Source organism: Coffea arabica, chromosome 11c (genome assembly GCF_036785885.1).
Source record: "Coffea arabica cultivar ET-39 chromosome 11c, Coffea Arabica ET-39 HiFi, whole genome shotgun sequence".
Lineage (NCBI taxonomy): Eukaryota > Viridiplantae > Streptophyta > Magnoliopsida > Gentianales > Rubiaceae > Coffea > Coffea arabica.
In genome coordinates this window covers 554,740-570,009 of record NC_092330.1, presented here as the reverse complement: position 1 = coordinate 570,009, position 15,270 = coordinate 554,740, and the positions used below count along the sequence as shown (strand labels likewise).

The window sequence follows — 15,270 nt, the reverse complement described above, 5'->3', positions numbered from 1 at the left end:
AGATACTGCATGATGACGCATGACTAATAGTGCATGATGGGATGCAGGCCACGTGATTTGCACAGGAGTTGGAGGACGAAAGACCAGGAAGAACCCAAGCTCCATTCCCACTTTATATAAAGCTCTTTATATACAAATACTTCCAAAGTTAACAACCATAGTTTGACAATCTGTCTCCACCAATGCAGATGTCAAAACTTAAAACAGAGATGCTACGCCCAAGCGAAAGCATTCAAACGAGCCAATGCCTCCAAATTGCAAGGCTGATTGGTCACGGACTTTCTCCAATTTCTGCTGAATGAATTTTCTTCCTGGATCCATTACTATTACCTCTTTATTACTCCTGCTACACCATTAGCTGGATCATATGATCCATAAAAGATGACAACGACAAAGAAATTTCTCATTCTCAGTTGGAGTGTGCTGATGATGATCCATAAAAGATGACAACGACAAGAAGTTTGTTTGGATTGTGCATTATTTATCCAGTTTATTTACTTACATCATCATTACAATTTCCAATACACCTTTTTATCTTTCCAATTACCTTTTTATCTCACATACATCACATCACAAAAAGTGCTACAGTAAAAATATTTCAAATAATCCCAAATAACTTACAATCCAAACAAGATGTGTAAGTCATTCCAATGTACTAAAAAGCTGTTGGATTCTTGGCTCTACAGAGCTGTCGCCGCATACAGCGAACAAATTCTTCAGGTTTTTACTTTGTATTGGAGCGTACCAACATGGAATTCTATACTTGATGAACATTCCAATGGTACACTTTAAAGAATTTGATCAGCACTCGCAACTGCTTTCCTCTGCTGCTGTGCTTAAGGATGGCAACGGGGCGCGGTTGAGGCGAGGGACCCCGCCCCCGCCCCAGTTTCGTGCCCCGCCCTGCTTCCGCAGAATTAATAAAAATTTGTTATATAATTTTATTATAGTTAAATTTTAACAAATAATCAAGTACTAAAATATCAACATATCACCAAATTATTATTTATTGTAATTTTATAATTGAAACTCATAAAAACAATCAAACAAAATTTATTTGAATACAATCCAATATGATGAAATAAATACAACTAAAGTAGTCAAATTTTCACTTTTGGCACCAATATAATCACTAATTCATTATTGTGCTTGTGCTTTTTTTTTAAGAAAAAAGTGTTATTGTATTAAGTGTAATTAGAAATTTAGTATAAATGTATTAGTAAATTTAGTATAACTAATTAATAATTTCTATTAGTAGACATATATAATTATTAGTATAATTGATAATATCAATTATATTACACATATTAATAGACATTATATAATACATATAACTAATAATATCATTATTATAAGTTTATAACTAATTAAATTAAATATTATATATATTTTTTAGTGGATGGCGGGGTGGGGGAGTATATCCTGCCTCCACCCCGTTTCTAAACTGGCGGAGGGGGGGGGGGAATCCCCCACCCCATTTAGCCCTAAATGAATTGTAATTTACCACTAGTGGTTACTGTTTCCTATAATTTCTGTAACTGGGATGGTATTCTGGTGGACTCTGAGGCCTTAATAGTAAACTGCAACTTCCCACATATCTGTGCCGCTGGGAATGGGAATGGTCAAAAGGCAATCTTCAGTTCTAAATTCAAATCCCTCATCCATCAAATTCAGGGAGCAAGACTTCGGTTTCAGATTGGAATATGCTCCAAAAATACCTGGACCTCTTCCTTTGATTCTTATGCCAAAATCAGAAAACTCGGTAATGACTTCAATTGCATCAGTAGCCCCTCCAGAATTGTACATGTTGATCAGACCGATCGGTGCAAACTCAACCTTCTTACCATAAACCTGAACAAAAAAGAAAAAATCATGGTCATGATGATACATTCATCCACAGGAAGAAGAGAGAAACTGAAGCAGGGATAAGATGGCAGAACCTTGATAGGTGAAACAGTAAAGATGTCACACTGCAACGTCCCTAAGGTGATGTCGAGCTTTCCATGCTTTGCAAGTCGAAAGAGTGATGCTGAAGCAGCACTAAATATGTCACTAGACTGTATAGATGTTTCATTTTTATCACCAGATTATATGTAACAAGTCAAGAAAGGTTTCTGTAATTCGTGTTTTCCTTTTTATCTATAGTGATTTGAGAAAATTGAACATCCAAGAACTTCCACAGTTGTTAACTCAATAGATTTGTATTACCTGATTTGAAGGAGAAGACTGCACAATCTCCCTTCCATGACTTTCCTGAAACCTCCTCAAAATAGTCAATGTCAGATGGAGAGATTTTTCCTGATATCTCAGGACTGTTCATCTTAGGACTGTCTTCCAAACCAGGCCAGCTACCAGCTCCTTGGCAGTTAAATATGCCAATCACTCCAGTACACTTGTTAAGGTTCCATATCTTCAGAAGGCTTGAATTTAAATGGTATGCAGGCAAGTCAGAATTTGAAATACCTCCAGATTAAAAAATCCGAATAAACTGATGGAAACTTTTACCTTTTCCCATCCATAACTGGATCACAAAATAGGCAATCCCTTGAAGGCCTCCCAGGGTACTTAGCTCTCAACACTGATCCATCAGGAAGCACGAGTCTTCGTAGTATGTTGAAGTCATGCTGACCAGGTTGATCACTGTCAAGAACAAAGATAAAGAAAGGATTATGCTCAAAACGAGACAATTCAAAGATATAAATGAATTAGGAAACTAAAGAACGATAAGGTACTAGCTTCTGTGCGAAAATGAACTTTGTAATTTTATATTTCTTGTCAGCATAGGCAGATAATTTAGCAGGAAAATCTAGATATCTAATGCATGAATCAAACTCCAGACCAGGGTACTATGCTGGTTTTTAGAAGTCATTGCAGCAAATTAGTCATAAGTTTCGAAAGATAGAAATCAGCACTCAGCGTGTATGGATGAGGCTGCTATAAACTACATGACACTGTTTAAGAGGTGAAGTTGAAGAAATAGCTATTGCAATCTCAGAATGTCATTCTTGTCCATCATCTCAGTTGAAGACAATGCAATACCAGGCAATTTGCAAAGCACAAATTGAAGATTTTAAACAACTGCACTACAAACCTTCCTTTAAAGGAAGTCAGATAAACTAGATAACTTGTAGTAAATGTCAAAAGTTCTAAACTGTGGAAATGAGTTTTTTCCTTTGGTTCAAAACAGCAGAAGCTGTATAAGCCAGATGACAAAAATTGGTTGCACATACCCAATGATTTTTATTACTTGCTGTCATCCTCTTAAACTGAATTTAAAGCTCAAAAAATACATGGACTTCGATCCAGGGGAAGTATACTTTTCTGTGTTCCTATTGTAGTATATGATCCTTGACGAGTGAAGATGTATATGCATAATGCTAGTATAAGTTTCTGCCTGACTCTGCACCATGCCAATTTAGTCATCCGAGAAAACAAATTTAAGGATTCGAATTTCATGGTTCCTTTTTTTGCTGCACCGATCCTAGCATTTTAACAGTTTAACCTTATAAATTAAACTCATCATTAGAGATCATCTCAAGGACACATTGCTTTATAGATCACATTTAGATTTCATATTGTACTATTTCAAAAGGCATTCTTCTTGAGATGATATCAGATAGCACATGGATACTTCATCTCTTGGGCTTCAGATTGTGTGTCCCCGAATTAGGAAGTTTTACCTTACATAAACTCCACATCCTCCAACAGCTCGAGCAACCGCGTGATATTCGGCAGCATTATGGCGGCTCTGCAAGCCATTGGTAAGAGAATTAAACTCACAAACCTTAGTTGAGACTTGCAAGAAATTTATTAATGATAATGCGTGACAGCTTCTCACATAGAACATGTCCCAATCTGGCACAACTACTTCACCAAAAAATATACTGTTATAAGCTACAGCAGCTATGTGGAGTGTTTGCGTGTTGGGATTCTTGGGGTAATAATCATCAGATGCACGCGTGATGGCACTTTTCTTTGAGCTGCAGCGGTTCAAATGCAACAAAAGTGTTAATAACTGTTGGAGAGCTAGAAGAAAATGGACTTTCAAGCATCAGTTTAAAGATTGCAGCCCAAGAAAATAAGCTCTTCATCCTTAGTGATCTCAGAGCAAAAGTTTACAATGTACCTGTAATTACTCATTAGTGTAGGAAAGATTTACCATATTCTTAAGCCTAAGTCATAAAAAGTATTGTCCAAAGAATGTCATCAGGTAATGAGTTTATTACTTGTAAATAGAATCTGTACTCTGACCCATGCAGCAGATTATGCCATTATCTTGGAAGTTCCTGGCAATGGACTCCTCCAAGGCTTGTTGGAAATGTTTAGTAAGCGAAACCCGGCCTCCTGAACCAGTGGCTACTGTTTCGAGGATATTCTGCACATCAACCTTAACTCCATCTACTCCTTGTGATGCAAGATATCTATGTAGATCATCATAAAATTCAAAAATTCTGGCAGGATCAATGGTGCCAACGCCGTACTTTTCCATGGAGTCCATAGCGATGTCCCTTTTATGTGCAAGATTTCCAGGTGATTGTACTGGGTACTTCAGCGTTGGATTATACTTCTGTGTCCCTGGAGCATCTAAATGGAGCCCGCCCCAGTATCCCATCAGTGCATGCCATACGTAGACATACCTGGGCGAGAAGATACGATCATAAGAAATCTAAACTCATCCTACACTCAAATAAGCAATAGACTCAGAGATCCATTACTTAGATACATGTAGATGGCGGAGTTTATGATGAAAGAAGTGAATCAGTCTTTCCTTTTTTGCTTGTTTCAACCTCTATTGTGCTAATTTAGATCAAGAAAGAGAGGAAAAAAACAGAAAGCAAGGGAAAGGGAGGCTAGTTACTTGAGGCCAAAAGTACTCTTTATATCTGAAATGAATTCCTTGAGACTATTCGGGACGCTGGAAGCCTCACTTGATGCCTTCCGGAACTTCATGTTCTCTCTTATGCTCATTAACCTGGCACCGAACCTGCATTGACGATATACAGAATTTCATAAAACTATATATTATGAACCCCGAACTGCAAGGAATAGAATGAGGAGACTTACTGTGACCCTTCAACAAAAGGCTCTTCTTCTTTCTGAAATTCATTGGTCGTGTCTTGCCACCCATCATCAATTATAAGAAATCTAGCAGGAGTGCCACCTTTTGACAAGCTGATTTTGTTTGAGAGTATATGAGATGGGAGTATGAAGAATACTGATTTTGAAGAAGGAAGAGGAAGAAGACAAAGACATAGAACAAAAAGAAACTGGAAATGTGAGGCTAATCCTTCAACCTTTTTCCTATTCTTAGATACAATTTTCAACATGGTGACCAAAATAGTAACTCATTTGTGATACTGATGTCTTTATAGCTAGCCCTTGCTAATACATAGAGCTGTTCATCTCACAAATTTTCGAGGGCAGTATTTTTTTGGATACAACAGAAACCTAAATCATTTGCTGTTTAAATAAAATAAACAACAAGCAGCTTATGGTCAGCTTGTCCATAAGTCAAGGTTTTAAGGAAGAATCAATTGAAAAGGAAAGCACTCAGAATATGTAAAACTGGAGGAGATATACCTGCTTAGCCCATCTTTGATTCCCTGAGGATTGACATCATGGTAGAATGCATCCCATGTACACCAACCAAACCAATCTAGCATTCCAGGCATCTGAAGTAAGAGAGAGGAGATTTTTATTTCTTAATAGGCGTTATCTCAACAATATAACTCAAGACTGCTCAGTGTGGCCACAATGCCACTTGCCTGTTTGGTCTCCCGCAGAGCAAATGTTCTGCTGTACTTCTGCAGGATCCTGGGCGTATTTGTAAGTAAAATCAGAATCAAAGTTTGGATACTTTTGTGCACGGTACTAAAGTTGGTAAAATCCAAGTCAAAATGGAAATCAAAGACATTTTGCAAGGCGTTCTTCTTAGAAATCATCATCTTATATTGCATACATGATAGTAGTGTATAGTTTTCTGGCTAATGAGCTACAAAGCGAAGAAAGCTTTGAAGTTTTTTCAGGCAATTCCAGTAATATATATATATATAGATAGAATGCTCAGAGGCCCACCTACTTCATAGATTCTTTCATCAAATCAAAGGGATTGCCTCCGTAGTTAACAAACACGGCTTTAGTAGACTCTGATGCAAGTAAAGCAGGATCACCTGCAAAATTAGGTGGGATTTTGTTTAAGGAGGGAAGGTTATGTAGGAGTATCACTCAGCAGAACATATCAAGTTGATGTCTTGATGATGTCGTAGAACAGATGAATGTCCTGAGCAGGAATGATCTGTTACAAATAATAGGCATTGGCATATAATATTTTTTTTGGGGGGGGGGGGGGGGGGGGGGGGAAGATAAATGTTAACCAGTTTCAACACAAACTTGAAGCTCGTCAGCAGAGTTTCCCTGCAAGCTGCTTCTGGTTTCACCATCTAACAAAGGCAAGAAGAGAATGTAGGCAGTGGTTCCATCAGAAGAAGCTGAGTGGTCATGGGGAGCTTCCAGCAGTAACATTTGAGTTTCAACAGGAATGTCACTTGCTGAATTCCCTACTCGTGGAATGGACCACCAAATCTTGAATCTAAACAAACACAACAATCGGGTTTCCCTGCCAGGAACAAACTAAACATCTGAGACATTATTGCAATCAAATTACAGACGAGAAAACTGCCAGGTACTTGTAATTTTAACTGAAAGGATCAAATCAGAGAGAATTTTGACAACAATGTTCCGGACCAAGATAGATAGGAGTAATAGAAAATGTGGAGATTAAACAGAACATTCTGATTTCTTTTAGTCATTGTTTAATGTGCTTTCCAATTATCCTTTCCTGAACGGTTGTGCTGAAAATCGCTCCTACCCTCTTCCCACAATGCCTAGACTTCATGCATACATGACAGAAAGAAAGCAGAGAGTTCCCACATCTATCTACAAGAAGAATGCTTATACTAGATTTAAAATAAAATAAAAAAAAATGGAAAGGGTGCAAGGAGACGATAGAGGAGGAGGAGGGTAGTACCGTATGACTCCAAGTTTGAAGACAAGTCGAGAAGTGGAGGAGGAGGAGGATTCAGATTCATCAGTGAAAGCAGCACCCAAGAATGCTGCAGATGATGAGTCGTACCAGGGCTTAATGACAATGTTATGGGGCATGTCCTTGAGTGCTTCCGTCCCATCAAAGCTCAGAACTCCATCCTTAACCACCGGTTTTGGTCTGGTGTTGAGGAACATAGAGATTCCCCGCACAGCCCGATTTTTGCTAACATTGTGCCGGCGGGCTGCCGTACCAAGTAGAGACCCGCCTCCTCCTCCTTCTCCTCCAATATATCCATGTCCATATCTGAGACACGTCCACGACCTGGACCTGGACGGAGACCAATGATGACAACCCAATTTGAGTTGCAGCAGCAGACTAGTTCTAGCTCTGCTAGTTGTTGCTGTTAATGTTGTTGAAGATGGACATGTCATTGTCAACATGGAGGAGGAGGTCATAGGTACACCGTACACTGCTATATATGTCTGTACACTGGCAGATTCATACAACAAATCAAACGTAGGATCAGCCTTGCAAGTTTTGACTCCTCCTCATATGATATGTATATATATATCACCATATATATATACAACTGCTTTTGGCTTCTGTAATATACTATAACTGCTTCCCATCTCCCTCCCAGTATCTTGTACTGTGCCAGCCATGTCCTCACACTTTTCTGGGACATTTTTGTCCCTACACCATCACTTTTTCTTTCTCAACCAACCATATATTTGGAATCTAATACTTAGATATTGGAACACTTGGTCCATACATACTTGGATCAGATATTCCTATCTAAATATCAAGCAACTTGGTAATGGAACAGTTGTAAGTACCCTTTTCTCAACATTCAATCACTTTTTTCTCAATTGAGTATTTTGGTGGACTAAAATGCAACACAATAACACCATGACCTTTCCAAGAACATGAACTATATATCTCATAAAGAACACCAAAACCACCATTTCTCAGTACCCCTGCCATCCAGTGTAGTGTTTTAATTTGTTGATTTCATTAGAAAATCCATTATGAATTTTACTTTTGCTTCAAAAAATACATATTTGAACTCTGCCTGGTTAATGATCTTGCCATGGAAAAATGAATTAAATCATATTTGTAGTGTATGGTGGAAGGGATATTGGGAGTAAAAGAATAGCATAACAAGTGTCTTGAATTATAAAAAATAATATAAGCAAATACATTGACCCTAATGCCTCTCTAGATTTTGATATTATATTTTAAACCTTTACTTTATAAGTATTTATAATTGTACTTGTTGCTCCCACGCTTGAGATGTATATTTAATTTTCTCATCTAGGAACATTAATATTGTTTTGTGTATAAAAACTCTAACATTGTGATTTAAGTGAAAGATTACCGGTAAAACATTTTAAAAGCTAAAAAAAAATTCACAAAATTTTAGATCTAAAAATTAAAATGAAATCTCTAAGAAATCTTAACAAATGAGTAAAAAAAAACTTGTCTCTTTCAATTTAAAATAACAATTTTAAGAACAATTGGTTATAGAAGATGAAAAATTAAGGAAAAAAAAAAAGTTAAATTATGATATTAACAACAGAACTTTATTAAAAAAAAACAATTTTAGCATTAAAATATTATATTTTATGATACTATAATCATTTGCAAAACATGTAACCTATTACTAGTTGTTTATATATATATATATATATATATATATATATATATATATATAAGCAAATTTTATTAATAGATTGCTAGAAATTGTCCAACACGATTTGATTTACATCATTACTCTAATTGTAGGTTAAACATGCACTAAATATTACGGATCTGCAAAAATACATTCAAGATCCAAAAAATTTCAAATTTGACAACCATATCTGAAATAAATTTAGATCTAACATAAAATAAGAAAAAAACTCAAAATCTCTAGAAAATTCTCACTAGGAATCCCTAGGAGAAATAGAAACTCTCACTAAAAAAAACTTAGGAGAAATAAAATTCATGGGAGGGAGACCATATGGTGTCTCCCTAACCTATTAGTACTAGCTAGTTGTTAGTAAGTGTAGAAGTTAGAGAGTTGCTTGTGGATTGCCAATCTTAATTGATTAATTGTGTATATCATTTCCTTAGATAGATGATTGTGCTTATATTTTGTTTTAGTATTTTTTTTTCCCTTGTTCCCAATTCATATATAAGTTAGACCTCTTGTACTTACATATTTGAGCACTATTTTCATTAACCATTTCTCTAATGAGGCATCTGTTAAAGCACCTAATTCACACGTAACTAATTTGTCATATGAATGCACATATTCACAATTATTACACATCCAAAGTTATACATAACTAACTTATCGTGTTAATACACATATCCACAATTATTACATTTCTAATATCAGATATTTTTCAAAATTAATTAGACTCTTGCAGGGAAAAAAAAACTCTCTTTAAGGGTACTAGTTACCAAATCCTTTTATCAATATACAAGGCCATTTCCCATTTTAACACTAACAAGTCTCCAATGTACGTCTAAAACGACTCACTTGATCTTTATTATTTTCATTACCCCATGATGCTTGGTTTTGCACCGTTAGCAGCTCACTTTTCTTCATCATTTTGGGATAGAAAGTGGTCAGAGTTTAGGTTTAAACCGAATCGAACCGACGGTTTGTTGAATAGAAATCGGACCGGAACTTTAATCGTGACTAAAGGTTCAAGTTCAAGTTTACCAAAAATTTGAATTGGAACCAAAACCGGCGGTTTAGAACCAGTTCAAACTGTTTTTCCTTCAAAAGAAAATACTTGTTACCTAAATATTTGGCCAGTTTAAAGTTCAATATCAATAGTAAGTACCAAACTCCAATCCTAACCCAACAATCAATTGTGTCATCCCACTAGTAAGCCTAGACCCTATAATATATTAGTCTAAGTTCAAAATCAATCCAATCTAATCAACAATGAGATATTTTTCATAAAATTTGCATCATTTTTTCTTTTTCCTTTTGTCATATTTTCTTAAAATCAATTTTATAATAACAAGAGTTTAAACATAATTAAAAGAACCATAATTGAAGAAATCGCAACCGTAATCAGAATAAAATCCGAATTGAAAATGAATCGGAATCGAAAGTTCAAAAACCGTAATTGTGACCACCCCTGCAACGATAATTAAGCCTGAGCAGCAGAACAAGAAACCAACGGAATGATTGATTGACGAAAACCTTAGTCTCTCGTTCTGCTTTCCTGGGGGCCCCTTTTCTCACATGTTGGATGAACAAGCATGTAATGCCCCATCGACAAGGGAATTCCAACGTACTGAAAGCTACATGGTTCCTTGGCTCTATTGGTGTCACATTCTGCAGAAGACAAAACTCCTGGGTTTTCTCTTTTGTACCCAGTGTTCCAACGTGGGATTTATACTTAATCAACGTTCAGATGGTACATATGAAAAAATTGTGCTGTTCTGTCTTGTACTTTCATGAGAAGCAAACGTGTACAACAACTATATAAAAATTTACCACTGATTGTTACAACTTTCCTTTAACATGAAAAAAAAAAAATATATATATATATATATATATATATATAAAGGGTGTTAGAAATGAACCCAAAAAAAAAAAAAGGAAAAATGAATAACGAGTTGGTGCCCAGTTAAAAAATGGGAGCAATGATGACTAATTGATAAATAAGATGTAATTTTGGATTATTATTATTATTATCATCTTGAAGGGGATGTGTTTTGGATTTTATACAAATTAAATGTGCTTTTGATGTAGACAAAAGCGTAGATTTCATACCAAAAAAAAAAAAAAAGAGAAAAAACACCCTCTTTGTATTATGAAAATCACATTTCATCATCCTAACTAGCGTCTACAAATTTTATTCTCGTCTTTTAGTTAAATGAGATTTGATGTTTCACAAATTTTGCAGGTTCAAAAAACTCATCTGCCTGCTGCAGGCTAGAAAGCACTAACAAAAGTGATTAGCGTGTAATGAAATGAAAGGCAGCAGCAGCACACTTTGAAGGTCACTGCAATCTGCCTCCATGATGCTCCACTGCATGCCATGCTCTCCACTGCTATGAAAATTGCCACAGTGATGGATCAAAATATTGCACAAGTTTCAATTGAGGCGTCACCATTGACTGTTCTTATTTTCTGTGCTTCTCTTGAACTGCTCCTTCTAGTCGACTTTGTGCAAGGAAGAATAGGTCCCGTCTCTTTTTGAACTCAAATTCTTTGCTTAACTGAGTTGTGTAGTGTCCACAGTAGTACGTAGCTGGTTCAAAATGATAGTGCAAGGCCGTCCAAATTGGTAGCTCACAGCAATAAGTGTTCGTTCCCTCAGTTTCCAATTGTTCGACCCACCTTTCATGCAACAACTTTTGCTGTCCTTGTCAATCTCAAGAAATAATTGTTGTTGTTAGAGCATTCAAGCTCAATCTTAATAACTATTACTACATGTATGTAAGTTATATGTCTCTGCAATATTTTCTGCATCTATGTATCAAACGGGAAACCATGATTATCGTATTTGGGGGATGGAGCCTCTCCTCCTGAGGTGGAGTGAAATTAATCGGGTCTTGTAAGGATTGACCCGAACACCCACTCCGTCAGAAAAAAAAAAAAATCAAACGAGAAAAGAATATATATATATATATATATATATATATATAGAGGAAACCAAAAAACAAGAAAGTTCAAGTCCTTTTGCTCTATTATTATGAGGAAAAAAAAATGGTGGCTGCAATAAAACAAAAACAGCTTAACCCGTGATGCCCCCTTCAAAAATTATTACTGAAGTTGGTCCAAAACTGCACCTAGTACTGCTCTACACACCTAATATTATAAATATTAGTTTTGTATGGTTTCACATGGACATCCTCAGCCAGCGCATCCTGATTCTTGACCATTTTTTTCATTCATCTTGAAGCCAGACTAGCACTGATAAAACTTCTTCATTCATTCTTGGTTGATGTAATCCAATGCAAATCAGCCATGGCAGACCTCTGCGACCTGCAAATCCTTGTCAATCGGCAGCAAACATTTTTCCTTAACCAGGTAACTAACTAACTAAGCAGCAGCTAGCTGTTATTGGTTCTGTGCACATTTTTCCTTGACCGATATTCTTTCATTTACTGATAAATGCCTATAAACTTGCAGAAAATCCTTACAAAATACTCGGAGAAGTTGAAAAGGACGATCAGACAAGCAAAGAAGAGGACTCAAATCAGAAGCTCAGGGATAGAGATTGATGATTTTCCAGGAGGCCCTGATGGATTCGAACTGGTTTCCAGATTCTGTTACAACAGCGGGGCGACCACGATCACAGTCTCAAATGTGTCTCTCCTCCATTGCTGTGCAGTCTTTCTTGGAATGACCGAAAAGATGTTCTCTTCCAATCTCTTGCACCAGACCGAAGTCTTCCTTCAACAAATGTTCTATTGGTCGTGGAATGATGTCCTGGCTTGTCTCAAAAGTCTGGAACCATTCTTTTCGTTTGCGGATTCATGCGGTCTCGTTAAAAAGCTCATGTGTTTGCTTCTTGCAAAGATTGCTCAGAATTCAGACATAAACCAGCTCATCGCTTCATCCTCCTCGGCATCCTCCTCCCCGGAAACTTCATCCAGGTTCAGATGTTCCCCCGCGGCCACTAAATTTTGGTGGTTCGAGGACTTGACCCTTCTATCTCCAAAGACGATAGAGTATTTCGCGAAGAGCTTAGGTTCATTTGCTGGCGAAAACAACAGTACAGTCCTCACGAGGTTTCTTCTCCACTACCTTCAAAAATCCGCCGGTCGGCACAACAATAACAGTAAGTCAAGGGCTCCCGAGTACAATGGCCTGGCAGAGACAGCGGTTTCCGGGGTGGTTCTGACGGCGAGAACTTCATTTTCTTGCAGAAGTTTGTTTTGGGTATTGAGGGTCGTTTCAGGTTTCGGGCTGAGCAGGAACTGCAGGGCCGGATTGGAGAAACTGATTGGCGGAGTGCTCGATCAGGCAACGCTGGATGATCTGCTGGTGTCCGGGCGAGATGGGGCGGGAGTTTATGATGTGAATCTGGTGATGAGGCTGGTGAGGCAGTTTGTTCAGAGTGAAGGAGCTGTCACGGTGGAGAAGATGAAGAGGGTTGGGATGCTAATGGACAAGTACTTGGGAGAGATAGCGCCTGATCAGAACCTCAAGATCTCAAGGTTTCTTGGTGTTGCCGAGAGCTTGCCGGACTGTGCTAGAGACTGCTTTGATGGAGTCTACAGAGCAATTGACATTTATCTTGAGGTAATTTTGTGCTCCTACTACTAGATTATATGAATATTATTGGACTGCTTTCTATTACTTTTGTGATATTCTCGATTGCATTTGTATCATGATTATAAATTTATTAATGAATAAAAAAGCTAAAATCTATAATCATTCAAGTTCTGATTATGCTCTTTAATCAGTTTTTATAATCAGATTTTGTAAAATTTAAACCAACTGAGAACAAGGCCTTAATCCTCACGTAGAATTTTTTTCAAGCTAAGTGGAGCTTTAATTACTTTTCTGGATTTCGATAAGTTGCAGAATTTTTTTTTTTTTTTTTTTTGGTTCAGAAAAGTGATTACAAACTGAATGAAAAGGGTGGTGATTGACCATAAACATATCAGAGAAGAGAGAGAGATAGCACATCATGAATAATAACTAGGAGGTAAAAAGTTTTGAAATTTGGCCCCCTTCGTTTTCTATCTATCCATAACTTCCACAGTAAATAAAATATATACATATACATATATACATATATAATTTGATGGGTAGAATAAAATGGACAAAGACAACAAATAAGAGAAAAGACAATAGTAGAATTTCAAAAGTGTTACTTGGTCTGGTTGAAAATGATGCCTTATCTCTTTGTGCTAACGATTGTGAAAGAAACTTCTGACGCCCAATTGTTTGTAAAATAATAATGGAGCACATAGATAGATTGTACTCCACTGGAAATATTTTAAACCACATTCACAATTATATCCTCGTATCTTTCTACCCAATGGAATCTTTTAAGCATTTTTGTCCCGGAAGATTATTTCTTTGAGTAAAATCTTATAAACACTGCCGGTGTGTAAACTATCATATTTCTTTTCTTTACTGCACATTTAGGTCCTCAAAATTTTGTGTATAGATATGAACTGGGCTTAGTAGTTCCGGTAATAATAATATTCAGGGATGATTTCTTCTTCTTCTTCATCTTGTTCGAGGCAAATATTCATGGAATTAACATTTCATGGCTCACATACAATAATATTTTGTGGTTAATTTAAAGCACTTTCTGCAACTTAGTATATTGAAGGAATTGAATTGGCAAAGGCATCCCTGGAATCAGTTGAAATAGTAGAATAAAAGTTCTGGAATAGGATTTGTCTATGGCCTCCTTTTCAGAATGTTAATCCAGGATGATAATTCCATCCATCAGATGAAGTACCTTCTCTAGCGTAATCAGTGTGCAGTAGGAAGATGTCATAGGAGAGGATTCTCATAAATCTAGCTTGAGGTTTGGTTGAACTAATTATGGCGCTGATCCTCGCAGTCTCATCCTGCACTTTCACTAGAAGAGCGTTCAAGACTCTGCAGATGTCTGAACTACGAGAAGCTGAGCCTGGAATGCTGCAAGGACCTGGCAAAGAATCCCAAAATACCTCCAAGAATCTCTGTTCAAGCACTTGCTTCTCAGCATTCAAGTCATGTGCCATCTTCAGCTGATGTTCTGTTTGTCAATGATCACGGATCGAATTCAACTAGCAAGAGCAGGAGCCCGCCCATTGCCCCGGAGAAGCCTGGCAGCTTTGATCTTGATGGCTATGAGACCTTTGGAGACGAGAGTTTTGACATCAGACAGAACATTCAGAGAATGCAACGGAGAGTGGTGGAATTGGAGAAGGTGTGCAGAGAAATGAAGGGCCAGATGTCCAGAATGAAAAAGGGCAGGCTTATGCTTAATGCAGCTGCAGTTGCTCACGGCGAAGCTTTGCCAAGGATGTGTTGACCCTTACTGCACATGCATCACATCCCATATATTCAAGTTGTACATGACTACATTCATAAAGTTGCATCATCAAGCATTTCCAGACTCATTACCATGATGGGAAGCAATCACATACCTGTAGTTTCCTTCACACCACATTCACTTGTAAAAGAATAAAATTCCAAAATGACTTCAAAGCATGAAGAGAAATAGAGTAGCCCTCCCCTTGTGTCGTTTTCTTTGATT

At 37.1% G+C, this 15,270-nt stretch overlaps 2 protein-coding genes across 2 annotated transcripts; one reads left to right on the top strand and one right to left on the bottom strand.

The window, feature by feature from the left end:
* Positions 1 to 68: 68 nt before the first annotated feature.
* LOC113716754 (probable galactinol--sucrose galactosyltransferase 2) lies at positions 69 to 7,750 on the bottom strand. The gene is made up of 14 exons (XM_027241175.2): positions 7,028 to 7,750; positions 6,375 to 6,616; positions 6,080 to 6,170; positions 5,766 to 5,814; positions 5,581 to 5,672; positions 5,065 to 5,172; positions 4,859 to 4,984; positions 4,227 to 4,637; positions 3,839 to 3,980; positions 3,681 to 3,748; positions 2,506 to 2,640; positions 2,209 to 2,420; positions 1,941 to 2,029; positions 69 to 1,851 (listed from the first exon to the last, which is right to left on the bottom strand). Exons 1-14 carry the CDS (start codon positions 7,498 to 7,500, stop codon positions 1,570 to 1,572), a joined length of 2,520 nt encoding a protein of 839 aa, XP_027096976.1. The 5' UTR covers positions 7,501 to 7,750; the 3' UTR covers positions 69 to 1,569.
* Positions 7,751 to 11,795: 4,045 nt separating this feature from the next.
* LOC113716827 (BTB/POZ domain-containing protein At1g50280-like) lies at positions 11,796 to 15,268 on the top strand. Its single transcript, XM_027241312.2, has 3 exons — positions 11,796 to 12,089; positions 12,192 to 13,307; positions 14,590 to 15,268. The coding sequence occupies exons 1-3, from the start codon at positions 12,027 to 12,029 to the stop codon at positions 15,043 to 15,045; spliced, it is 1,635 nt and encodes a 544-aa protein (XP_027097113.1). The 5' UTR covers positions 11,796 to 12,026; the 3' UTR covers positions 15,046 to 15,268.
* The last annotated feature ends 2 nt before the right edge of the window (positions 15,269 to 15,270 follow it).

Coding starts and splice junctions, on each gene's coding strand:
- LOC113716754 (XM_027241175.2), bottom strand. CDS start 7,500: ATGACCTCCTCCTCCATGTTGACAATGACATGTCCATCTTCAACAACA. Junction 5,815..6,079: donor TTGATGAAAGAATCTATGAA/GTAGGTGGGCCT, acceptor AAATACGCCCAG/GATCCTGCAGAAGTACAGCA. Junction 4,638..4,858: donor AAGAGTACTTTTGGCCTCAA/GTAACTAGCCTC, acceptor CTTCTCGCCCAG/GTATGTCTACGTATGGCATG.
- LOC113716827 (XM_027241312.2), top strand. CDS start 12,027: ATGGCAGACCTCTGCGACCTGCAAATCCTTGTCAATCGGCAGCAAACA. Junction 12,090..12,191: donor AAACATTTTTCCTTAACCAG/GTAACTAACTAA, acceptor ATAAACTTGCAG/AAAATCCTTACAAAATACTC. Junction 13,308..14,589: donor CAATTGACATTTATCTTGAG/GTAATTTTGTGC, acceptor TGATCCTCGCAG/TCTCATCCTGCACTTTCACT.